Genomic DNA, 27,066 nt, shown 5'->3' with positions numbered 1-27,066 from the left:
TAGCATTATTTTGGAGATTAAGATAAGAAGAAAGTGCTCTACAAGTTTTAGCCAGGTGACATTTCAAAAAGAAAAGATTTATCTTTAAGAGTAAACAAACAAGCGAAGCCATCCAAAAAAATTAAAAACAACGGACAAAAGACAAAAAACAAAATCTTTGCACCAGCCGGGAATCGAACCCGGGTCTGTACCGTGGCAGGGAACTATTCTACCACTAGACCACTGGTGCAATTCATGAAATATAATAGCGTATAATATTAATTATAGTAAAGCGTATAACTTTTTTATCTTAATTTGGCCGATGTGGAGTTGCCGCATTTTGAAGTATGAGCTGGATCAAGTGCTTTTTGCTCTTATCCCTTCAGCGGAATATGATGCAATATACGACCATTGACCAGCAAAATCATTAACTTATATCATTACTTGTTAGTAGTATTAGATTAAATTTCTTAGTGGAAAGTTTATTTAGTTGTATTACTTTGAATAATTATATATGTACGTCTCCTCCTCCCATGCGTTGCGCACTTACGCTTCCACCAGTCCGCCACTGACTTAAAACACACCGCAATGCTTTTTTTTGTCCAATCGAGAATTCGTGGTAAAATAAATTGCCTTTTGACTGTCCTCGTATAGGACCACTAATTTAGAGGCCCAACAAGCTCTAAATCTCCCCTTTCCAACAATATTAAAATTTTTGCTTTTACCAGAATTTGAATCTTAATCTCCCATATTGAAAATATGAAGTCATACCTTTAAACCCAAAAGTTCTTGATTATACCACAATGCATATAATATAGTATTACTTATTCTAAAATATGATAGGATTACTATCCCACCAAATATGGAAATCTTTGACCAATTTCAATTTTTTTATAAGTACTTTTTTCACGTTAGCTTTGACATGGACACGGGGTTCATGATTTATCCGCAGTACTTCAACCCATCTGTGTTATTAGCACACAATTTTAATTATGAATATTTTTATGTTTAATTGATTAATAAAAAAACTTTTAAAACATTGATATTTTAAGATAGACATTGAGATGTACTCCAAACTATTTAGATACTATATCTTATGTTAACATATAGGTCTAAACTCTAAATTGTTGCTGAAAACTAGTTTGAAAATAGTATACAAGTCATATTGTTTTTTTGACAAGTATATTAAGATTTTAAATAGTAGGTGAATGTAGGTTATTAGGATAGACAAAGTAAAATTATGAATTAAAAATTATAAGAAAGTGACTTAGTGAGGACTGAGGAGTGTCTCATTTTTATGAACAAAAGGATGTGTGAGATTTGTAGAGGGACATGTATCAGTTATAAGATGGATTGGTTGAGCATATGTTCGTCTTTTACATTTAAGGTACGATATTTAGCTTTGTAACTATATACTTCCTCCGTTTCATAGAATCGTAATAGATGTCACATTGTATATTTTTGGGTGTTTCAAATTAGATGCAATAATGTTTTTTTTCTTTATTTAGTAACTTTTGCCTTATACTTTTACCATTTTACCCTTACTAACTAGTTTTAAGTACACTAATCTACTTCACTTTATATGTGGGCCATAACAGTTTATTTTTTCCCTCCTTTCACATGGGGACCACTACAATTAATCTACTTCACTTTATACTACTTAAACATGCTTAGGAAATTTTGTCTAGAAATCCGTTTTAACAACAATGCGACATTTATTATGAAACGGAGGAACTATTATTATTTTAAAAAAACTAGCGAGTTGTTGATTACCTTAGCCTAGTACTCCATATTCAAAGATTTCTATCTCAAATTTTGTCCAAAACATTTGGAATACTAAACAAAATGAGTATATGAAGCAAATGAGGATCAAAGTAAATAAAGCATTGATGTCAACACATTTTGCAGAACAAATGATCATTTACTTGAGATCATTTGCTATTTTTATTTATTACATCAACATATTACAAATCGTAAATTTAATTAATACTGAAAAAAGAAACTTAAAATACAACTTAAGAGTATAATCAAATTTAAGCTAACTATGACTGCTTACAAGCAGGGAGTGGAGCACCACAAAGACCAGGATTACCAAAAAACGCAGAAGCAGGAATGTTAGCCTTATGAAGTGGGATTTCCCCGCTTAGTTTATTTCTGAAGACTTGAAATACTTCCAAGTTCTCCAAATTCAGCACCTTCCCTGGAATACTTCCAGTTAAGTAATTTCTTGACAATTTAATTGTCTTCAAATTACTAGCATTTCCAATTTCTTCTGGAATTGTTCCTGAGAGTTGGTTACGCACCATTTTCAACACTTGTAGTTGATTCAACCTCCCAATTGAATTGGGTATACGCCCTCCCAATGGATTATTCGACAATATCAAAGAAGTGATCGAGTCCATGGCAAGCTTATTTCCGACATTCTTGTCAATAGGACCAGAAAACATGTTATTAGACACATCGATAGAGTTATAATGTCCTCGTGGTTCATCCACATTCTTATCAAAAATATACTCCAAAGAGCCCGAAAACTTGTTTGAATGAAGATCAAGGTCTGAGAGTAATAGAAGATTCTTGAATTCCTTTGGAATGGTAGAGTAGAATCTATTATTAGACAAATTAAGATACCATAACTCACTCATGTTCCCTATCCATGAAGGCAGCTTCCCTCTTAGTTCATTGCTTGATAAATCGAGGTAGCCTATTGATGAGGAAGACAACCACTTGGGTAGCTCGCCTTTGATTCCGGTCTTGGCTAACATTAGCCTAAAGACATTGAACTCAGAAAACCAACTTGGTATGCTCACTAAAGCTAGAGGATTATATGACAAATCAAGAATTTGTAAATCCTTAACTTTAGTAAGTTGACGAGGAAGTGGACTTACAAGTTGATTTTTAGATAAATCTAAGGCCATAAGACTCTTTAGATTGCCAAAACTTGTGGGTATCTGTCCTACAAATCGATTGTTCGAACACATCATGTTAATCAATGTAGTAAGACGTCCTATACTTGATGGTAGACGCCCCGTAATCATATTGTTGTCTAAGGTGATTTGTTGAATTCTAGGAAGATCTCCAATGGAATCCGGTATAACACCGGTCAATCTATTGTTGCCGAGACCTAATACTTCTAGCGAAACAAGCTGGCTTATTGAAGAAGGGATTGATCCCGTGAGTTTGTTTTGGTCTAGTGACAAGTATTCTAATTTAGTTAGTTTACCTATAGAATCAGGTATGTTTCCACCAATACGATTTATAGAAAAATCTATATCAGTTAGACTCTTAAGCTTGCCAATGTCGGAAGGAATTCGACCCGAGAGTTTATTATCATGAAGATCAATCCTAGTTACTAAAATCATCTTAACAATCGAAGATGGTATTGGACCAGAAAAATGATTTTCTGAAAGACCCAATTCCAAAATCGATGTCAATGATCGAAAAACAGAGTCGGGTATGGTGCCAGAGAGGGTATTTTGGTTAAGATAGAGCTTTGTTAACTTAATAAGGCCACTAAAGGAAGAGGGTAGTGAACCATTTAGCTTATTGATGTTGAGGAAAAGTTGGGTTAAATGAGATAACTTACCAAGTTGCGGTGGAATAGGACCAGTTAGTTCTTTAAGGTTGCTCAAGTCAAGGAGTTTAAGATAGGTGAGGTTGCCTAGAAAAGGGGAGAGTGTACCTGACATTGAGGTGTCTAATATGAAGTCATCACCAGCTACTAGGCCAGAACGAGAGACGTTTACAACTCGTCCGTTGGCGGTGTCGCAACCAACACCCTCCCACGCAGTGCAGCAGTCGGTGGTGGGGAGCCAAGTGCCGAGGAGTTGCGACGGATCATCACTGATTCTGTGCTTAAAATCAAGCAGGGCCTCTTTGTCTGTGGCATGGCAGGATTCTACGAAAATGGGTGTATATATGTGAATAAGTAAGATTATGACAATGTAAATGAGGGGAAAACATGTTTTAGAGTTTATCATGATGCCTGATGGGAGAAAATGAGAAATGATATTTGGCGTGCTAAGAAGTAAGAAATGGTGTGATGTTAGAGATAAATCATGCACCTACTTATATACTACTATCATACTATGAAGCGCGATAAAAGAAGAGGAGAACGTGGAAATTGGTACGTTGCTACTTGCTACGAACGCAAGAAACAAGGGATGAAAGGACAGCTCATACTCCTAGAATAGATTTTTTTTGTTTATGGCATACTCCTAGAATAAGATTGTTAGTATTAAAGATTGTTAGTATTAATTTCGGTTTTATCTTGTCATTAAGTGCCTCTAGTCAGTTCTATTCATTTTTAAATTGTTGTTTTAGAAGCCCATTGATTGATATGATATTGCAGATTTGCAGGACTCTTTTTAATGATATCCCAAGCTATTTGACTATTGAAATAATTTGTTCCATTTTAAATTATGTACATTTTCAAACATATAATACAACACAATTTTGGGAATTACAGGGTTGCAAGTTTTTTTTTTTTATATCCATATGAGCCACGAAAGCATTACAAAGTACAAAGAAGGGGAGGAGGATTCAAACCTATGACCTATCATTCACATGCCATAACATCTCAATTTTAACCATATTAATAATTTTCAACTAGTATTTGGGCCCGGGTGTTGCCCTGAATTGATATTGTTTTTCGAATTTGATATGTATTTTTTTTTCCATTCTCACTAAAATATATTAAGGAAAACTCAACATTTAAGAGGTAAAAATATAATAGTGTGGACACTTAAAGCATGATTAAAAGTTGTTTAAGATGGTAATTGTCTCATATATAATATCAAGAGGTCACTAAAAGTAACTTGGTGAACATACTATATATGAACTCTCAAAAATTGGAGAGAAACGTTTAGATAAGGAGCTTCTTTAGAGCGATGAAACCCATTATCCTCGCTAACATAAATTGAGAATTAACTTTAATCTTCGAACACAAACTGACAATCCCGACTTTTTTTTTTTGATAATTTGCGAGACTCTTTTATTGATAATAATATGAAGGTAGCCTCTATACTCAAAATAGGGTATTCCCCCACTAGGTGGGCGAAGTTTTCATAGTGTCAAAGCACACCCTATAGAGAGGAGTCCCCCTTCAATAAACTGATACAATCGAGTCTCATTACAAGAAGCATGAAAAGTGAAAGATTACAAAACAGATTACATAATTTGGTGAAAAGGGAAGGTGCCAGCAGGGTACATTCACCCATACAAATCTGGGCTTAAACATCCAAAGGCTGAGGTCATAACTAGGCCACGAAGTTATCCATGCGAGCGAGGCCTTGCTTTGCTAAGGTGTCGGCCACCTGATTTGAGGATCTTCCTTTGTGAACTATGGTGATATCCAATTCTCCATTGCAAGCTGATCTGATGAAGTTTAGATGAAATCCTAGATTCCATGGGCCTCCCTTTTCCCCGGTACACCAAGCTACAGCATTAGCGGAATCTGATTCAATCATGAGGGATGATTTTCTGAAAGCATCATTAGCCAAAGTGATTGAAAGGGCACGATGAATTGCGAGAACTTCCGCGCTATTTATCTCCATTGTCGGTATTGACATTGAGAAAACACATTTGAAATGGCCCAAGTGGTTGCGGAGAACACCTCCAATTGCGGCTTTGTTCATGGCAGTATTATAGGATGCATCTACATTCCACTTTAGCATATTCTCACAAGGGGCCATCCATATTGCTGCTGCAGGGTCAGTCATCTTTGGTAGTTTTTGGGCCCCATCACCCCATAAGAGACATCTTGGGTTTCGCTGAATGTCCATTAGGGTGTATGGGAAAGCATCAGCCCATCCAGAGATCCACCATCCTAGCCTCAACAGGATTAGGTCACAGACATTCGAAGGCGGAGAAGCAATTTTATCAAAAATACGTGAGTTTCGTTCTTTCCATATTGACCATGGAATGATAAAAAAAATCGCCTGCCAGACTTTCTTGAAGAAGGGAGATTTTAAAGGAGACGCCCATTGATCAAATAAAGATCGCAGGGATAGTGGAAAACACCATTTGGTATTCCACATCCCCATCCACCAGTTCCAGATATGAGATGCGAAGGGGCAGTGAAGAAATAGGTGGTTCTGATGTTTTGGGGAGGAGTGACATAACCCACAAATATCTTCTGATTGAGGAATGATTCCAAGGGAAGCTAATTTGCTTTTGGTGTTTGTTCGGCCCAGTAGAGTGGCTCAAATGAAAATTTCAATGCGGTGAGGTACTAGGCCAGCCCATATCCCTTTGATTGCATCTATGCGAGGAGGAAGGGTAGCTTTTGCCATTTCCAACGAGAAAGATTTTGATGAGAAATTACCTGATTTGTGGAAGGTCCATATGGGTGAGTCATTATGCCCAGTTGCAAGAAAAACCTGCTGGAGGAGTTGTAATAAGTTTTCTTTTTCCTCTGTATCACGAGTTCGGAGTTCCCGGATCCAAGAGAATGACCAGATCCACTGGAGGCCATCCCAGTAGCCCATGGAGGCTATAGTAGCGGAATTATGTGCCGCTAAGAGGAAGAGGCGAGGGAAAAGGATTTTCAGAGGCTTTGGCCCAATCCACACGTGATGCCAAAAAAGAGTATCAGCCCCATCTCCAATTAACATTCTCCAGCCTTGAAAAGCCAAGGTTTTTGATTTTGGGTTTTTTAGAACTGCATTACAAATATTTCGCCATGGGCCGCCTTGTTTTTGGGTTTTTAGGTCGTGGATGGTGAAGGTTTGGGGGTATTTGTATTTTTCCCATACAATCTATCTCCATAGATGGGATGGATCAATGAAAAATTTCCATATCCATTTGTATAGTAGTGCCAAATTCCGGTGATAGATATTGCCAAGGTTGAGTCCTCCCAAAGATTTGGGAAGTTCTATAGTATTCCATGCGACAAGCGACAGGGACTTTTTCCCTTTTTCACCACTCCAAAGGAATTGCCTTTGGATTTTGTTGATTTTCTCTATAACGGATTTTGGGATTGGGAAGATCGACATATAGTAGAGGGGAAGGCTGGATATTGATGATTTTATAAGTGTGACCCTGCCACCTATAGATAGTAATCTCCCTTTCCAAGAATCAAGCTTCTTTGATATTCTATCAATAATCGGGTCCCATGATTTGACCCTAGAAATATCACATCCAATGGGAAGGCCAAGGTAGGTGAAAGGTAGGGTGCCTCCGGTGCATAAGAGTGTTTTAGTGGCTCGGCTCATCCAGTCCGGAGGGACATTAATTCCTATTAAGGAACTTTTATGGAAGTTTATTTGCAATCCAGAAGCCAAATGAAAGAGGATTAAAGCCTTTTTGATGTTTTGCAGGTATTGTATATTTGGGGGGTAAAAGATTTGGGTGTCATTTGCATATTGAAGGTGTGAGAGACACAAGCCACCTTTCGATGTTTCAACCCCTTCCCAATAGCCGTGATTTATTGCTTTATGAATTAGCAAGTTTAGTGACTCCACCGCTAGTACAAATAAGAATGGTGATAAGGGGTCCCCTTGGCAGCCCCTTTTGGAGTTTAAAGGGAGGTGAAGGAGAACCATTGATCAGAATTGAAGATGAGGCAGTCATTACACATGATCGGATCCACTGGCGCCACTTTATAGGGAAGTTCATTTTTTCCAAAGTCCAGTCGAGGAATTTCCAAGATACGCTGTCGAAGGCCTTATGGAAGTCTATTTTGAGGAGTGAGGTTGGTGTTTTCTTTCTTTTGCAAGTGTCGATAAGTTCCCCTGCTATAAGTACGCTGTCCAAAATCTGTCGGCCTTCTATGAAGGCTGATTGTGCAGGCCCTACAAGTGAATTCATAACCTTTTGGAGACGGTTTGTGAGAATCTTGGCCACGATTTTGTAGAGGCAACCCACCATACTCATGGGTCAGAAATCTTTAAAATCGGAGGGTTTATCAACTTTGGGTATTAAGGCAATGTATGCCATGTTACAGCCCTGAGGGAGGTGAGAAGATCTCCAAAATTCGAAAACTGTTTCATACACATCTTCTTTAATTACCTCCCAAGCACTTTTAATGAAGGTGAAATTGAAACCGTCCGGCCCCGAGGCTTTATCCGAATTACAAGATGCAACTGCCATGTCTATTTCTTCCCTGCAGAAGGGTTCGATAAGTGATGCTGCCTGGTGAGATGATAGTTGTTTGAAGTCCAATCCCTCGAGTAAGGGCCTGTTGGTGAAGTCTTCTTTGAATGCTTTTTTAAAAAATTTTGTTGCCTCCTTTTTTATTTTCTCCGGGTCAGAGGAAGTGTTTCCATCAATATTGATGGATGAGATGCAGTTTCGTCTTTTGCGAATTGAAGCCACCACATGGAAGAACTTTGTATTACGGTCCCCCTCTTTTAACCATTTGATCCGGGAATTCTGGGCCCAGTAAGCCTCTTTCCTTTTCATCCAGGCCCAAAGTTCAGTTTGGGCTCTTTTCTTTCTTTCAAGTTCCTCGTCATTGAGGTTTCGGTTATTGGAGATCTTATCCATCTGCTTGATCTCGTTTTCAAAGTGCTTGATTTTTGTTTCAATGTTTCCGAACACAGTGATGTTCCAGTGGAGGAGACTCTTTTTAACTGCTTTTAGTTTCATACCCATGTTTCCCAGAGGTGAATTTTGCCAGGTTTCTTTTATGAGCTTCATACAACTTGGAGAGGTAAGCCAGCAATTTTGGAATTTGAAGGGTTTCTGGCCCCAATTTTGAGAGAGTGAGGTTAACAAGAGTGGGCAATGGTCTGAGAGTCCGCGGTTTAGAAGTGAGAGTTTAAGTGATGGGAAGTGGGTTAGCCATTCTGGGTTGATGAAGCATCGATCCAATTTGCTTTTGGAATTCCCCTGGAACCATGTGTACTTGTCTTTTAAGGAGATTTCCAAAAGTTGCATAGACTGGATAAATGATTTGAAGGCATCAATAATATCTGTTTGAGAGGATAACTGGCTGCCTCTGTCAGAGGGGGAGAGTATATCATTAAAATCTCCTATAATGAGGCATGGTAGTTTTGATTTTTCCCAGAATTCATACAATTCATTCCATACCCTCGCCCGATCCGATGATGTGCATGAATTATATATGGCTATCAGTGAGACTTCCCATTTTAAAGGGGTTATTTGGCCTAATATTGCAATCCAGTGTTTGGAGCACATTGAGGATGACACCATGAAGAACTTTTTCGACCACATGAGCAGAATACCCCCAGAGTTACCTTCTGCAGGACTGAAGGTCCATTCCACATCTGGGGTGTTCCATAGTGTTCTAACTGACAATCCCGACTATAGGCATATTTTTAATATTGCCTTCGCGGGATAAGTACGAATTTGACTACTTCATTGTAAAAAAAGATTAATTTTGAAATTCATTTTGAAATAAAGAAGTCGCCAACAAGTGTTTGAAGCAAGACTCATAGAACCAAATTGGATATTGAGAAACCATATGGACAACTTGGGGACTTATGTATTCAATGTAGATTTTTCCGTCACGACTTCATAATTAATCAATAAACCAAATATAGAGTTCAAGGGTGAGGATAAAAATATGATAATGAATAAGATTCGCCCATTGGTGGCCTCTACTTAATACGATTTATGTTCTAGTTTTATATATGCCAATAAACAACCAAGTAATATATTTGTGCAATGTTAAAATTAAGGTTGGTTCATTAAACAAAAGACTAATTTTTGGTGATATGTTATTTATGCAATAATATTACTAAGATCCTAAATTTAATGTCCAAATTATCTAAATTTAATAGTAGAACATTTCTTTAGGTTTTTTATTAGCAAAATAAACATGTGAAGGTGATAAAAGTATGAACATGTGAGCATGTATATGAATATGATAATGTATATATAGAAGTACAAAAGAAAAGAAAATAAAAGATTAGAGAAGAATATATAAGATATCATGAATTCTTTATTATGAAAAGTAGATGTTTAGTATAATAACTAATAAATTGGGATTTGCTATCTGGAATAATTATATCTTTGTCGCATAATTTTTGTAGAACGATTTGCAGGATGAGCAATCTTGAAATTTGAATGGAGATTTAATGGAAGTTGAAGTATTTAGGAAGGTGTCTTAAGTATTTGGAGAGAATTTTCATGGTTAGAAGTCAAAGGCAAAATTCGTAGGAAAGGTGTCGAAGTATATGAAAGCGTGTCCCAAAATTGAATCAATCGGAACAAAGTCTATTTATAGAGAAAATTAGGAAAATGGGATAAGATTTACATTGCACGGCGTGCAGAACCGATGCGTAGCACACATCTGTTGCATGTGATTGCATTTTGCTGACTGTCTTGATGTTCCGCTGGCAAATCATAGTGCAGTTGGTGCATCCGATTGCGCGTCGCACAACTGCAAATCTGATCACATTTTGTTTATTATCCAAAATTAAAAGTTCTTTTTTTATCTTGCATTAAATTATATATTTTGGATTTGGGAATCAGTTATCTTAAGGAAAAAAATATTGATTTTGAATTTAGAAAATATTTACTAAAAACAAAAAAGTAATTATCAAAAATAATTAATATTTATTAAAAATAATAATAATCAATAATAATTAACTGGGCTTTTCTAAAATGGGCTTTAAAAATACAATTAATTATCATTAATAATTAATTGAGCTTTTAAAATTGGAATTGCATTGGAATAAATAAATAGACTCTATGTTCTTTAAACAATTTTGGATTCAGGTTGTTGGATTGCTCTTCCGATCCTTTGAATTAGACCAATTAAGATAATGATATGTTTTATTATTGGGTACTAAAATGAAAAGACACGATTATGCGTCTACACAACTCATAAAAACCCCAACCCCCTCTACTTAGTTCTTTATTCTTTGACATATCACCCAAAATATAACCTCCAAGACTAGTAGCAAAGAACTTTTGATAGGCGTGTCGCGCACCTGACAAAAATAAATAACCTAACTAATCCTGCTAACTATGTAGTAGGGTAAGTCAGAGTCGATCCCACAGAGATAAAGTTGTTCAATGATTAGCCCTTAAATAATGGTAAGACTAAAGGAGATCAATATTAATGATCGTCGAAATAGCTATACTAATCAATATATAAATAAAAGACTCTACAGTTAGGTATCCACACTAGCACGAAGTAATACAAAATAATTCCTACCCCAAACTAATCAATTAGATGTTCACAAGGAAAAGTCCACCCTATAAAGTACCATAAACCTCTCCCGAGTATCTATGACTTCTCTAATATGCATTCAAGCCTACTCCCGTGGAATCATGCAAATTAAAGACATTAAACGCGGCACTTTAACTTCCTAACAATCCATTCTACCTACTCCCGTGGAGAACTTCATGTCCTTAATTGAAATACTCAAATCCTTCAAAATTCAACTCCCGTTGTGATCAAGACAATGGAATTAGAACAATACTAGTTATCCCGAATCTAGTATTGGAATATGCACAATCAATTAAGCAAGAACAGTTAACAATTAATATGAGAATTTAAAGAAACAATCATGAATTAAATCATACTAGGGTTCAACTTAACCATAGATAAAAGAAACTACTCAAGTCTAATTGAAATAAATAAATAAACTAGAGAACAATAGTTAAGGTTCATAACAGAAACCAAAGAGAAAGAAGAAGAAATTAAGTACTTGAATTAATAGAAGAAAGGTAGAGTCTTGGAGAACAATGAAGATCTATAAGTTTCTCTCTCTAACTTCTCTCTAGAAACCCTAAAAAAGTGTTTACAATAGACTATCCCCCACTCATTAAGCCAATAAAAGAGTATTTATAACTTTCCAAAATAATAAAACCGACTTCGCAAAACGCGTCATGGAGCAGATCAACACGGGCGTGTCAATAATGACACAGATGTGTTGACCTGTAACCATAAAATGTAATATACGTGAAGAAATTATAGTGACACGGACGTGTTTCCCTGTAGTCGTCAGATTTCTCAACTCAACTTCGAACATCTATAACTTTTGATACGGAGCTCCGTTTGGTGCATGTAATATATCGTTGGAAATATTTTCAAGTCTAATTTTCAACCCAATTAGAATCACCTCAATATCGTTTTTGTGTCAAAAGATACAAAAACGATATTGGAGAAATGGTGCAGAGGTATTATATTTCACACAACTACACGAAATCCTTTGTATCTTCTTCAATTCCAATCCCTTTTGAGCACATGATATATCATTTTGAAGGTAATACAAGTGCCTTAATCATCATATCCTTAAAAAAGAGTACAAAGTATCTTAAATTACATTAAAACACCAAACAACCCGTGAAAACACTTTAGCTTATTGAAAAGGGACCTAAATATGCATAAATGTAATGTAAATAATGCTCTAATGCTACATGAAAATGCACCCTAATATGCAACTAAATGATGTTAGAATATGCACTTATCAACTTTGGTTCCTCCTTATTAACATACAATAAAAGACTTCCTCCAAAAGCCAAACTCCATAATTGATTAATTGGGAGGAGGAAACGACACCAATTAACAATACCTTTATGATCCTAGAAATTAAACTCAACTGACCAACATCATCAATTATCCAGTATAAACTTTCCCACATAGCATAACCAAGGATAAGAAACAAATTTCATAACCAGGAATTGACATTCATAACAACCACCTTAACAAGGAGACATTCAACATATATAATTCAACAGAAGGCAAAGCAAACTACTCAACACCAAACCAAACAATGGCAGAGGTAGATATCAAGAAAATCGACAGGACCTAATACCAAAATAATAATTCTAACCAAATCTTTACCTTTTACGTAATGATCGGAATAAATCCAAAACTATAAAATCGCACCGACAAGGTTAGTTTCAGTAAAAGGTTGTCTCAACGTTGATTTTAAATTGCCTAAAAGATACCAAATTGGATAATAATAACAACTATCCTATAAGCCCAATAAAGAAAGTTCATAAGTTATTGCCATATACAAATTACATTAAAAAAAAAAATTTAATTTACACATTCTATAGATATTGCAATTACATTATACTATTGAGAGTACATTCATCATAAACTTAGGTGTATCATGCCATGATATACTCAAGGCTATTTTCTTGCTCATTTGCTCATCTTGAACCTCCAAATGAGCATGGTGAGTAGGGGTGAAGGTTATTCGGACAAAAACCGAAATCCAAACCCAACCGTAATAATAATTCGGATTAGACTCGAACTATATATGTTCGAATTGAGTTTTTTTGAAAATTGGATTTTCGGATTCGATTGTATTGAGGGTGATTGGATCTAAAACTCCAAAATAACAGAACAGTAAATAGGTACTATATATTGTTTATTTATGATTAGGCTTAACTGATTTTTTTTATTTTAAAAAAAGGCTCAAATGGTCCTGCAGCCCTTCCCTTTCCCTAAAAGTTTAAACCCTAATTTGCTGCTACAACCTGTTATTTAGTTGAACATGTTGTTATGATGTTGTTGAACCTCCGTTGTAATGAATTATGAATTTGTAGTGAATTATTAGTTGTTATTAGTTTATTAATAATGAAGTTCTACGGGATTGTACAAATTACTTCTATTATCGAACATTTTATTTTGATACTCGCGCCAAATTTATTTCATTATTGAAGAAATGGAGTTTACAAAAGTTGGATAATTGGTTTGTATTTGGATTGAAAAATTAAAATCCAAATTTTGTTCGGATCGTATTGAATTAGAGTAAATGGCGAAATCGCATACCGAACTTTCATCTCTAAGAGTTAAAGTCCAAATAAGAAAATGAACAAAAAAAAAAAAACTTTATATATACCATATTCATGATACACCTAAATTTATGATAAAAATTCACCGCTATTCAACTTGGCTATTGCCATACGGCTATATAAGGTTTCATTATTTCATACATATGCACTAATTTATTATTCGCCAAACTCTTAGATTGCCGACTTTCATCATCCACCTCGTCACTTAGACCACTCAACTTGTCTATCAAGTATCAATAGCAAAGTTTCATGAGTTCTATTTGAATTGTATAACAGAATTCTAAATACATTAATTTCGCTTGTTAGTAGTAAGGTAACTTTTTTTATTGCAATAATAGTGGATTATGGGGTACGATCTCAATTTTTTGAATTCAGGCTGTGGGTAATGTTTCTTTATTATTGTTGAGTTTTTGATAAATAAAGAGAAATAATATTAAACTACTTTTTAAGTCCGTGTTATGTTGTGTATAATTATAATTTTCATTTATTAATATTTTAGTTTAAAATTATTACATTAAACATTACTTAGTTTAGTAATTACGAGTTCAGTATATATCTATGAAGTCATAGGATCAAATCTTATATTATTCATTTTTTATCATTTTTATTATTATATGTGAAGTACATAAAGTAAAATACTTTAAAGGATAACGTCACGTGACACATTTTCTTATTTAGAAACACCTTTTAAAAAAGTACATAAATTACTCAATAATAACTTGTTCAATATATATGACAAGTAGGAAGAAGAAAATATTATTTAATATGTATGATAATTTAAATTCATGAAGGATATATCATATTTTTTTGTAAGGAGATACCATCTTCCTCTCCCGTTCACGTATAATAGAGATAGATTTGTGTAGTCATGCCATTTTACTAAGTGTATAATTTATTGTGGGGATACGAAATGTATGATATTGGACTTTTTCTCCCATCTTTTCTCGCACAATTGCTGGGAACAAATACTTATCATGTCTTCTCTTATAGTGTGTTGATATACTATTTAAAAAAATAATAATTTTATAAGAGCTTGTTTGCAGACATATTACTCAATAACAATTTTTTATAAATTATTATACTATTAAAATTAAAGGTTAAAAAAAAAGAATGAAGGAATTGAAGTATGTAATAACATATGGTAATGCTTTTCCATTTATTTTTCTGATGTATACACAATATTTGAGAATGAACTTTGATCGATAATTATTCTCAATTCATATTGTTAAAAAATATAAGAAAAGGTATTTCTCAAAACAAATATAATGATATAATATCTATAGTTTTTAACCGTCATATTATCAAAAAATATTGTAGTGAAAATCTATTCTATTGTTAAAACATATGAGCACATAAATTGTTTCATATGATTGATTCATAGTCTTTTTGGTAAAGAAGGGCTTTAATCACACGCACATGGTATATTATAATTTTCTTCCAAATACTAGTACGTACTATAAAGGTGGCCCTTTCATATAAGATACGTCCACCCTTCATATTCTTTCAATGTAGAAATTTAAATCTCATATTCTCTTAATGTGGGGCTTTCAATTCAAATATTCTTCCCAAAACACCATATTTAGGGACTAAATTCAAGCATTAATGTGGCCTAGATTGTGCAGTGATCCATGTGATTATCATTTTTTTTAGTACTTCTCTTTGGTGCAATTTGTTAATATCAGTTGTGTCGATCGCTAGAGGTAAGTGGGGTTTTGAAAGTTTTGGTAATTTTGTTAGGTGGTTCGTGGTGTTTAAGCTTGGTGCTCTAATTGTCGTGTGGTGTGATATCATGTTTTTATTTATTTGATTGAGTGACCTTAAGAATTACCAACTCTTTTATTATTGAATTTTCATTGATTAGAAACACATTAAAACATTATTTTTATATCACTTCTCCCCTCATTTATTACATACATATCATATTATACTCCCCCTATTCCAGAAATGGTGTGACATTTGCATTTTCACAGTTTACGAGATGCAACTTCAAACATTAATACCTTGAGTTACATATATGAAATAAATATAAAATTATATATTTGGAAAATACAGTTTGGGACGAATCAAATAAGATCCAATATGACTATGTTTTTTCTTATGTATATCAACTAAAAGATAGTCAAAGTCACCAAATGAAAATGCCAAAGGTCAAAATGTAGCAACATTTTTAAGACAGAGGGAGTATTCAAATGTACCTAAGAGGGTTGACAACCCTAAACGTACGTTACTCAAACATTTTCTGAGAATTGTATATCATTATAGAAAAGTTTAAAACCTAAGTCATGTCTTGGTTCAGGACAAACCTTATAGGAACGACCCTCCTAAACCCAGACAGGTACAAACACCAGGCTCAAAGAGAGCCGAAACATTCATTACACGCTAGCAAGCCACTCTGTGAGTCTGTGACATGATGTTTACAAGAGTGTTAGTAATTTTACACTAATATTAAAAGGTGTTCCTAAACAAGGAACGGTGCCATGTGACGCTCTCCCTAAGTTCATTTTAAAAATTAGAAATTGCATAGTGTAGAATTTGATCCCATGACTTCAAAGTTTATATACTAAAGTTTTAACCATTAGACCAAGTGATATATATTTAGTGTTATCATTTCAAAGTATAATATTAATAAATAAAAATTTATCTTACCCGAAACATAGCCCAGCCCTAATAACTAGTGTCATGTCAAATGGTACTAGCTTAGTACTAATTAAACATTTACCACTACCAAAAACCTTGATACTACTAATGAGCATTTCTAACTATTGTTAGTTGCAGTTTAAAAAGAACGGTGTCTTTTTTTAACGAAGAATATTCCAGTGATTAATAAAGGGAATTTCTATAACGGATCGTAGTATATCATCTGTAACTGGAGATATTCAAGTGGCACTAAATGCTCACTGTGCATTTAGTATAACTACGTTAATTTAAAGTATCCAACGTTACTATGTCTGGCCTTTAATAAACAACACTTTGTTTGTCCAGAGTGAATAATTTCTTAAAGAGATTTCATTTAGAGATAAGACAGAATTGTCTGTATTTGCGTTTAAACAGGGGGAAATTTTTGACCGTTGCACATCCCAGATCAATAATCTAATGCATGGGCCCTTAACAGCATCCTAACGACAAAGGTAACAATAAAAAAATTCTACTTTCTAAGTAAAGTCAAAATGATTAGTGCTTATCAGGGGAAAAAAGAACTGTGCAAGAAAGGGAAAACATGATCCACCTAATGGATAATCTCCAACTTATCGGTGTTAATAAAATTTTAATAGTATATTCTAAATTCTAATACATACTTAGTTTATTCATCATACATTCGAGTGTAGCATGTCAATATGCATGGTATATCTAGTGGTGTCAAAACAGATTATTGAACACGTTCTGGGTATACCCTCGGCGAACCAGGTTAGAGTCGGACATGTCAATATTCTGCCAGTCAATGCTATGGGTTGTGATTGGTCAGATTTCGTTCATCTGTGTCGGTCACATTTGAATCATCGAATTGCTGGGTGCCGGACAGGTCTGGCTCGTCCCATTTACAAGTCGATCTATTTCTAGGAGGTTTGATCGCCTGTGGACATTTTCTCGCCAGGTTAGGTAGTATTTGGGTTTCATGTACATTAGGGTCGAGTCAAGTTTGCTCGGGTTGAATCTCTTATGACCTTAGTTCGATCATTGTGAAGCATTGAGTCCATTATTCACTATTGAATGTCAATTCGGCTTCGGTTAAACTCTTGAAGGGGTCATTTATATGATATTATTAACTTCTTTATCAAATAATTATCACTTATTAAATATCTTCAAGATCGAGTTATTATACATTAACTACTATAGAGGTATGATCAATTTTGATTTTGTAACGGATTTTGTAAATAAATCATAGAATTAAGTACTATTAAAAGTATAAAGATCAACATTTATGTAGATACGTGTATGTTTGATAAATATATAGATAAAAAAACTCTAATTAATAACAATTATATATCTGTGATGTTTAGTGTATTCTCTTAGTCAACCTGTGTTTGGACTAGTCAACTGCGTAAAATCACTCTAATATATGAATGAGTAGAACGACTCTTCATATGCTCTAATATTATAACCAACGACAATAATAACAAGTAGACAATTAATTCCAAGATTTATATAGATGACTATATTATTATAAGCATTATGAATGATATGAGTTTGTAAATAACTATGACGACGATAACAATGATAATAAAATTAAAGCGATGATGATGATGATGATGATGATGATGATGATGATGATGATGATGATGATGATGATGATGATGTTGTTAATAATAACAATAACAATAATAATAATAATAATAATAATAATAATAATAATAATAATAATAATAATAATAATAATAATAATAGTACGTAGTAGTAACAATGATAACAATAACAATGATAATACAAATAAGAACATCAATACTAACAATAACAATAATAATACAAATACTAACAGTATTAGTAGCAACAACGCTAATAATAACAATAACAATAACAAATATAACATAGTATATATGTACTATGTTGTGACTATATATGATAAAGTATATACAAACTATTTTATCAATATGTTTAATCATTTTAGTAGTATATTGTATCAAAATAAAAATTAGTACGACTCTTGATATGTTATTATTGTTGAGTCATGTAGTGTTTTGATGATTATAAAGAAATGATGATAATCTAACTAACATGCATGTTTAAGATGTGCATACTACATTGACATAGAACACGTCAGGAAAGGTTGAATACATCACATCATAGAGGCTTTCCAACAAGTGAAGTTCTCGAGGAAGAAATCCAAAGAGAGAATAATATTAAAGTAACTACCTAACTATTCCTTGTCATTTTTGTTACCGGAATCATAAGATTTAGCCACACATTTCGAATGGACATCAAGAAAATAAAAAAGAATCCCACAATCAAGTGGAAAAAACATGAGCTATACTATGTCATTCTTTTTTTATATTAGTATGATCCATGATATTGAAGCTCATTAAGCCATATATATATGACTAATTGTATCATTATATCTATGAACAAGTGTCCTTGTCAACACCAAGAATCTCATGACTGTGGATATTATGTGTGCCGATATATGCTCGAGACTGTAGAGAAAAGGCGACAAGCAATTCCTGATAAGGTATCATTCTTAAGAACACTGATATTATATTTATGAATGTATTTGTTATGTGCCGATAAATTGTTTTGTTTAAAGCATATTCAACTTGTATATTTATCTTTTTAATGTTTTATATTTTGTAGTACTTCGGTGGAGTTACAACTGAATTTTTTCGAAATAAGCTTGATGAGCTCAGAGACTTGTGGATCAAATATGTGGATGAATATAAACAAGTGGATGAAGAAGAATCGGAAGATAATGACCAATTTAATTAGGATGTGTGTATTTTCTTTTTGAGCGGGATTAGCGAGGTGCTTCTATTTTTGTGCACATGAATTGGAAGAAACATGCCTAGGTGTTCTATTTTTTTTTTTTTATAACTTAGTTGTATTTTTGGAATCTTTTAAACATTATATGTGATTTTGTAGTGAATGATATTGAATGAATGAAAAGGTATTCCAATTTTAAAGTCATCTGAATTATTTCAATACAAGTGTCTAAATGTTCTATATATGTAAATTAGGAGCAAAGCGCGCATATAATAATATTAAAATATTTTTATTGTCCTTTTTAAAAAAAAAAAAAGTTAAAGAGACCACATTTTTCTTTCAGGTGGTGTTTTAAGGAATGATTAAAAAGACCACCTACATATTAAAAATGATTTCTTTGGAAGATAAAAAAGACCACCTATCCATAAAATGTGGCGCCTTATCCTTTTTAATCCTATTTAAATTTCTAAATAACCACTTATTTTAAGAAAGTGGTCTCTTTTATCAAATTAAGAAACCACCCGCAATAAGTGGTTATTTATCCTAAGAGACGTGTGAGCAGAAGACCACCTCTCACGTGGTCTCTAAATGAGATTTTAGGGGGTCTCTTTAGGCTTTATTGTAGTAGTGTCTTTGTATTCTACTTTATACTTCCTCCGTTTCTAAATAAGTGCAACATTTGCATAGTGTTTACTATTCACAGTTTAAACTTTAATTAGCTTTGGTGATTTACATTTTAAGAAAAACATATTCATGTGGGATCTTGTTAGATTCGTCTGAATGTGAATTTGTTTATTATCAACTTTTTATAATTTTTACTTATTGATAATTGAAGATATTAATGATTAAAATAATGCATTGGCAAACGTGAAAACAAGAAGTGTTGCACTTATTTAGAAACAGAGGAAGTATGTCCTATGCATTCTCTTGTATCAAAGTTTTGATGAAATGAAATACAAGTTGAATTAGGTCTGTTCAAATTGTTGCAATGGTGACTCTTGATTTTCATTTGCTTAATTAAGATTGATATATTTGTATTAATGTCAAAAGTAGTTAAATTTCCCCTCAATTCAAATAAGGAGCAAAAACATATTGGATTTTATAATTAAAAAAGGGTTAAAGATAACGGTTGGTATTAAAGAAAACATAATTGTTGGGCAGACAAGGGTTTTGTTTGGACTTAACAAAGATAACACTTTTTTAAGGGAGGTGTTATTTATGCCTTCTATCAACTAGCCACTACAGTAGCAAACTTGATCTCTTTCAAACATAATATCTTTCAAGAGGTGTTATCTTTTTTTTTTTTTGACGGGCAAGAGGTGTTATCTTAACTTTACATTATTACACTAAATTGAAAAACGCCTCAAAATGTTATGTAAAGTCTTATTTAACAAGTTATCTTTACCCTTTTTATAGTAGTGCTTATAGAAATTAGATTTAGCTTAGCTTGTTTTGAAGCAAGAATTTACTATATCAGCGTACAATTTTGGCCAATATGGTGTAAGATTAGCTGATGCCTTATGTTGTTTTGCGTTACAAAATTTGATTTATAGTTCCTAGATGTACATATACATATATAACATATTTAAATGATTTTGTAGATATATATAACAACAATTAAATTAATAATTTTGGGATTTAGTCGTCCAAATAGGTTGGTTTGAAAAATTGGATAAAATAAGTCAAATCTTATTTTATCTAGTTCAACTGAATTATAGTTGAATTCCAGCCAGTCATAAACAAATCGAGTTGAACTGAGTATTTATAGGGTCTATTCAGATCTTGGGTTAGTATCTGGTTGAGTTACTGTTAGATTTGGGTTTGAATGCAGGTATGTGGTCATGTTAGAATATGATCTTGCTGGATGCCGGTCAGATATGGGTAACATGTTAGGTTTCGATCAGGTCTGGAGACTGACCTGCACAGATCGAACTAGGTTCAAGTTGATACGGTTTTAAGTTAGTCCATCGGTAAGGTTTGATTCTTATACCACTAGGTATACAAAAGACTGCGTTTTGCTCATTTGTAACTCATTTTTTGTACATTTTGCTCATTTTGATGATTTCAAATAAGCAACAAGTAGAATAATAGCCTTAAATGTATCAATATCACGATACACTCAGGTGTACGATAAAGTTTTTGTAAATAGCTTATTTAATACGTAGATGTATCAATCTCCAGAGCTAAATAGGAAAATAATTTCTTCTAGTATATGTCAATAAGTGGGTTGCTCATACTCTTCTCTTGACTTAATATCAAAATGAACCACTATACCACTAGATTTTTTGTAGTATTAAACTATATACTATCCTCTATTTATAAATAATTGCAACTATTTGAATTTCACACTTGCCAACGCACAACTTTGATCATTAATATCTGTAATTATGTATTTTTAAATGTTACAAGAAGTTGATACTATGGAAATATTTATTAAAATAAATCCAAAAATATTTTATATGGTCATTTTCTTTTTATATATTATTAGTAAAAGAATACGGTCAAAGTGAGGTGTGTGAATAGGGGAAAAAGTCAAAGTGTTGCAATTAATAAGAAACAGAGGAAGTATATTGTTTACAGAAGTAGAATAATGCAAGAGTAAGAACGTCATACCTATTCAGCCATGTTTTATCTTCCAATGCCGCCCCATTGATAATCCACAGAACTCTGTGTTCTTTGCTTATGAGATCAATCCCCAAGGATCACGAAATACTGATGAACTCATAAGAAATCTAAGTCCTAAGAGGCTAAGACTCAAACTACACATAATCATCTGTAACATTCCACCAAGACAAAAGATTAAAGATATATAAGACCATCGGAAATGTACTGTTTGAGAAGTATCTTCTATACACCAAAAACTGCAAAAACGAATTTACATCATCTTCTTACCCTCACTTCATCATCATCAATGTTACTGTTCTATGAGCAAGTAGGGAGTTCAAAGGAAAGAATGGCATTCGCATTGTTGTTTCATCACTAGATGAGATCGAAGAGAGATATTCAGGAGAGTTACCATTATACTGTTCCAGGACAGTCTTCAAGAGTGAGAAAGTTCCTTTAAAATATAGAACACAACGCAAACAGGGGATTGAACACTTGCCTTTTGGTTTCAACTGTTCTGTTATAGGGGAAATTAATCAGAGCCTCTGTTACATTGCTTAGTTATCTCCAATTATAATCCCAGTCACTGAAATCTCTTGAAATCATTGTTGGTGAACTAAGATCATCCTTCGTGACAATCCCTACCTTGGAGGAAACACCTCAGACCTGGTTTGGAATTCAAAGTACGCTATGTAAGGGAGGAAAAACCTCAAACCCGTTTTGGTATCTGGAGTCTGCTATGTTCTACTATCGGACAGGAACAGTCGACAAAGTGTGTTAAATAAAGTAGCTTCAGATGCCGCTAGCTCAGGTAGATTCAGATGCGGCTACCTCAGGTAGCTTGATTTAAGCCAATTTATGTACAACATCTGATGCAGGTCAGGTGGGAGAGTGCCCCGAATCCCAGGGTGTTCATCATGCTATGCTGTTTTGGAGGATATGTGTAATGTTATGTTTAATCAAAATAGCTTATTTTCTTTCTGTATGCTTTTTAAAAAAGAAACTGACATGTTTCCAAAAACTAAACTACAGCCAAACTCAAATGGGTATACAATAATAAGATGGAAGCAAATGCTACTGTGCTATTATATAACCCTGAGGAAAAATTGTAGCAAAGTATCAAACACACCAAGAAACAGTCCATGATTCGAATATATAACACCTAAGCATATTGACCTTTAACTCTAATATCTATAAACTAATCGGTCACTCCGTTGTCCACAACTAACATATATAGATATCAATCTGAATCACTAGAATCATAGGCGGATTCAGCAGATGGGGAATCTGAGCTAGAAGCTGAGGTGATAACTTCAGACACTGGGCAAATGACTTCTACCTTCTGTGATATTCTCCGAAACCGATTTAACTGCAGTAACATCTTCAAGCGAGACGAGCCCATGACGGCAGGTGCATGTACTAATAATTTCTCAAGCACAGGGGAGCAAGCAAGCAAGAACTCAATCAACTTCATCTCTGTAGTAGAAGCAACCAAAAGTCGAACTTTGGCACAACGGAGGTTGTGTAATGTACCGTCAGCATTGTAGTCCAACACATGCTCAGCCAGATTTGAGCTGCTATGAACCTGCAAAAACAAACAACTATTACTGACATTTCAAACTGTACTTAGTTTACAAACGGTAATAAAATGAGAGAAATCCCAAGTATAAGATTTGAAGACTATCTTCGCACATGGTAAACGGCACTACAAAATTCACTTTCCCACAAAACGGAAATCTACTTATAATATCAGGATCATGGTCCTTGATTGTTCCTTAATATAATCAGTAAATGATCTATGTTACTCATACTTGTCATCTCATCTCAAATACTTTGATGCAATGGAGTATCAAACTTGACATTACATCTTTGACCAAAAGTTATATAAATAGTAAAATATATAAATGGAGAGGGAGAGCCCGGCATAGATAAAAGAGTTACTTACAGAGATTTTAAGTGTTTCAATGTTAGGAAAGCTCTGAATACAGCTAAACACAGAAAAGACATCATCCTGAAAATCCAAGTGAAGGTCTAACAAATCCAGATTTCTCAGCTTCTGAGAGGCAGTACGAAGATTACATTCTGTAAACAAAATCTGAACATATTCAAATCAGACATGATAAAGAAACTCGGAATATAGTATTTGTATCAACTATCCAAATATTACTCACCCTACATAGGTGACTTCTTAAACAAAGCCTTTCAAGTTTACTCGAGTTTGTAAGAACTTTAACCAGATCACCTAAACTGGCCTTGTTATGAACCTTGACCAATTTCGGCAAACCAATTGACGCTGACACAAGATTCTCACAGCATGTCACATAAACTGACTTGAATGCCCAATCAAGAGTCAAATATCTGAGGTTAGGGGCTTCAATGATAACATGCCTGTGCTGCAAACCGGTAAAGTTTGTTAAAACTATTTTTTGTAGTACAGGACAATTGCCAATTAGATTTTTGAAAGTGGTGTAGTTTATAACGACTGCATCGAGCTCAAGGCTTATCAGCTTCGGAAAGCCCCTGAAATCAGGAGGAAGGCTGAATATGCAGCAAGTAAGCTTCAAGTTCTCCAAGTCAACACAGGAGAAAAGACGCGAGCCCAACTGAAGAGGCATTGCCCTGCACATGTTCCAAAGGCTAAAATCCTTAAGACCATTTCTTGAAAGATAGGATATCCACTGAGCAACATCTGGAGAGGATATTCCAGGAGGAACATACAATGAAAACTTAAGAATGGGACCTTCATGTTGAAAGAGTATATTGCTCACAACATTGCAAAATTTATCAGTGTCGCGTACTTCCTGTTTAAGGACTCTTGCAAAAAATGGTTCATCAAAAACAAGATGGGGATTCGAAGTCCAAATGTCTCGCCACTTATGTGAAAGAACACTCATTCGTGCAGCATCCTTGAGAGAAAAGCGTTCCAAGAGTTTGTATATCACATCCGTCGGCAGATTACTGATCATATCAAGGCTACTGTCATTGTGTCTTATCTTGGATTTTTTATGGTTCATATCTACAACACCACCAACAACAACAACACGAAAGCTTTAGTCCTAAAATAGTTTAAGGTCCACCAACATGAACCATCATAACGAATAGTTTCCGCCACAAATGAAACTACAATAATAAAGACATAGGATAGAAACTGAAATTTCGTAGTTATAGTTCATATATACTAAATTTGAATATTGAAAAGCAACCAGAAGACTTAATTAGAAAAATTGAATAGCTAAACATGAATTTGAGCTAACCAGTGAATAAAATTATAAAGAATTCTGAAGTATTACTCAAATATTTGAGTGTAATATAAGCTACAACATTTATATGTTAAAACTTAAAATAGTAAAAGTAATCCGGAAAAACCTTCAGTAATATGGATATCGTCGGAAAAAAAAAGCTTCGATATCTAACCTCTAACTCTTCTGCAATTGATCTTTCAGATAGAAACTGGAGTTGTTGGCCTATTTTTCACTCTCCAAATCCCAATTGTTTTCCGGCATAAAGTTAATGTTGTAGGAATATATAGATGCAAATGGCGGAATTTCAGCAAACAATTTCCTAATATCTACCATAAGATCGCAAATATAATCAAATACATGAATCTAAAAATCAAACCTTTGTAGCTCCCAGAGCCTCAAGTTAAGATGATCAGACTTTGAATATAGCGTCCTCCATAGACTATATTGTTTTTAAGCTTTATAAATAAGGGTTGAGTTCAACATACAAAATTACTATCTCACTCAAGCTTAAAGTCACAAGGTTTAGGACTTTAAGTCTAACCAATCCGTAGAGAGCCTTAATTTTGATGACTTCAATTGCTTTAGCTTAAGAGCTTCAACACTGAATTTACAGATCTAAAGATCAAGGAAGATGATCAGGATCCATTTGAGAGCTAGAAATTGCAACTAATTTCAAAAGGTTTTGCTGCAAGTAGCCTTATTTCTGTTATTGATGAGGTTATAGAACTCAAGAGCCTTACTTGAGTTAAGTACAAGTATACTAACCCGACCATAATAAATGTTTTCGAAATCCAAATCATAATTTCTTAGGTATGGGTAGTAAATTGAGTGGCCCCCAGATATCAAGGTTTCTTTCTGTCTCTTAATTGTTACCCCTATTCTAGCAACAAAATACAAACGGGTAGCATAATTTCAAGGGACCCGGAGGGGATATGGAAACATCATACTAACAAGAAACAACAAGATAACAGCAGAAGCTACAAGAACAAACATGCAGCAGCTAACGGAACCCCCCTGGGGTGTTGAGTTTACAAGTGCCTTTGATTCTTCCCCCTTTCTTAATCTACTTATAACACTGAGCCTAAATTATCGATCATGTATTATAAAAAATCTAACATCTGCCAAATCTTCTAGACATTAATCTATCAATAACAAACACAAAAATACATCTTTAATAAGATTTCAATTACAGTTCAGAATATTATTTTACACTCGCAACAGATGTATACAAGATATATATTAAAGTTTTGATTTTTTTTTTTAGGGGATTAAAGTTTTGATTTTAAATAAGCATGCTCTTATTTAAAGTACTAACCTTTTTTTTATTAAATTGCCCTGATTTTCCTTGTCAAATTGTTCAATTCCTTCCCCTTCGCAATTTCTCTAAGATTCATGGAAGATTGAGAATGAAGAATTCAATAGAAAATCATGAAAATCAGATTGAATTTTACAAAATTCAAGAAAAAAAAAACAGTAATTCGAGACAAACCTATGATACTCAACACTTTTATTGAAATTCAGAGAATTCTGTTATCAAATTGATTAATTTCTCGCAGCTTTGCAATTGCTTCAAGACTGTTGAAAGGTAGGAGATGAATATATTCTTCAATGGAAATTCGCAAAATTGTAACAAAAAAAACGAGAAAAATTAGAGATGATACCTGATGAAGAAGACGACGGCGAGCAATTGAAGAGTGAATTGAGAAGAATTGAGAAGAATAGGATTTGAGTGTTTGAGACTAACTAACTCCTGAGAAACGAACGTGGTATCGGGTGTATACTGCATGTACTTCTTTTGCGGCGTGATAAATTGATAATGCGGTTTAATCTCTATTATATAAGGCAACACATGGGGGACACCAAAAAATAGAAAAAAGGAAAAAAGGAAAAAAAAAAAAAAGAGGATAACTAACTGTTTCATTTGAACGAAAAAAGGGGGGAAAGTAGACAATTTAACTCAACATCAGTTTTTTGAGAAAATAAAATGTAAAGATAGTTTTTCTATCCAATTAATTTTATTTTTTCTACTTTATTCGTCATCACACGTTCGCACGCATTGCGTGCATGTAAGACTAGTCTCTATTATAAAGGAACATATGGGATACCAAAA

General features: G+C 33.9%; 3 protein-coding genes and 1 non-coding gene across 9 annotated transcripts; all 4 read right to left on the bottom strand.

Annotated features, from left to right (window-relative positions):
• Positions 1-158: 158 nt before the first annotated feature.
• On the bottom strand, positions 159-229 carry TRNAG-GCC (transfer RNA glycine (anticodon GCC)). Its single transcript has one exon. It is a non-coding gene; the product is annotated as a tRNA-Gly (tRNA).
• Positions 230-1,879: 1,650 nt separating this feature from the next.
• On the bottom strand, positions 1,880-4,171 carry LOC104896302 (DNA damage-repair/toleration protein DRT100). The gene has a single exon (XM_010683032.4). The coding sequence runs from the start codon at positions 3,954-3,956 to the stop codon at positions 2,022-2,024; it is 1,935 nt and encodes a 644-aa protein (XP_010681334.2). The 5' UTR covers positions 3,957-4,171; the 3' UTR covers positions 1,880-2,021.
• Positions 4,172-5,234: 1,063 nt separating this feature from the next.
• On the bottom strand, positions 5,235-6,464 carry LOC125498805 (uncharacterized). The gene is made up of 2 exons (XM_048647091.1): positions 6,302-6,464; positions 5,235-5,803 (listed from the first exon to the last, which is right to left on the bottom strand). Exons 1-2 carry the CDS (start codon positions 6,462-6,464, stop codon positions 5,235-5,237), a joined length of 732 nt encoding a protein of 243 aa, XP_048503048.1.
• Positions 6,465-22,776: 16,312 nt separating this feature from the next.
• LOC104896301 (F-box/FBD/LRR-repeat protein At1g13570) lies at positions 22,777-26,770 on the bottom strand. Of its 6 annotated transcripts, XM_010683030.3 has the most exons (7): positions 26,618-26,770; positions 26,446-26,531; positions 26,272-26,339; positions 24,433-24,730; positions 23,886-24,333; positions 23,660-23,809; positions 22,777-23,299 (listed from the first exon to the last, which is right to left on the bottom strand). In XM_010683030.3, exons 4-7 carry the CDS (start codon positions 24,726-24,728, stop codon positions 22,955-22,957), a joined length of 1,239 nt encoding a protein of 412 aa, XP_010681332.1. In that variant the 5' UTR covers positions 24,729-24,730; positions 26,272-26,339; positions 26,446-26,531; positions 26,618-26,770; the 3' UTR covers positions 22,777-22,954. The 6 variants fall into 6 exon arrangements, with proteins under 6 accessions (XP_010681332.1, XP_010681327.2, XP_019105821.2 ...); XM_010683025.3 differs by having other exon boundaries at positions 23,886-24,730; XM_019250276.2 differs by lacking the exon at positions 26,272-26,339 and having other exon boundaries at positions 23,886-24,730.
• Between the last annotated feature and the right edge of the window lie 296 nt (positions 26,771-27,066).

The sequence above is a fragment of the Beta vulgaris genome, chromosome 6, assembly GCF_026745355.1.
Source record: "Beta vulgaris subsp. vulgaris cultivar EL10 chromosome 6, EL10.2, whole genome shotgun sequence".
Classification (NCBI taxonomy): Eukaryota; Viridiplantae; Streptophyta; class Magnoliopsida; order Caryophyllales; family Amaranthaceae; genus Beta; species Beta vulgaris.
Note: the sequence above shows the minus strand (reverse complement) of the source record. Positions and strands in the feature narration are given on the sequence as shown.

Coding starts and splice junctions, on each gene's coding strand:
- LOC104896302 (XM_010683032.4), bottom strand. CDS start 3,956: ATGATAAACTCTAAAACATGTTTTCCCCTCATTTACATTGTCATAATC.
- LOC125498805 (XM_048647091.1), bottom strand. CDS start 6,464: ATGGGCTACTGGGATGGCCTCCAGTGGATCTGGTCATTCTCTTGGATC. Junction 5,804..6,301: donor ATGGACCTTCCACAAATCAG/GTAATTTCTCAT, acceptor TGTTGAGGCTAG/GATGGTGGATCTCTGGATGG.
- LOC104896301 (XM_010683025.3), bottom strand. CDS start 24,728: ATGAACCATAAAAAATCCAAGATAAGACACAATGACAGTAGCCTTGAT. Junction 23,810..23,885: donor TAAGAAGTCACCTATGTAGG/GTGAGTAATATT, acceptor GAATATGTTCAG/ATTTTGTTTACAGAATGTAA. Junction 23,300..23,659: donor TTGAAACACTTAAAATCTCT/GTAAGTAACTCT, acceptor TTGTTTTTGCAG/GTTCATAGCAGCTCAAATCT.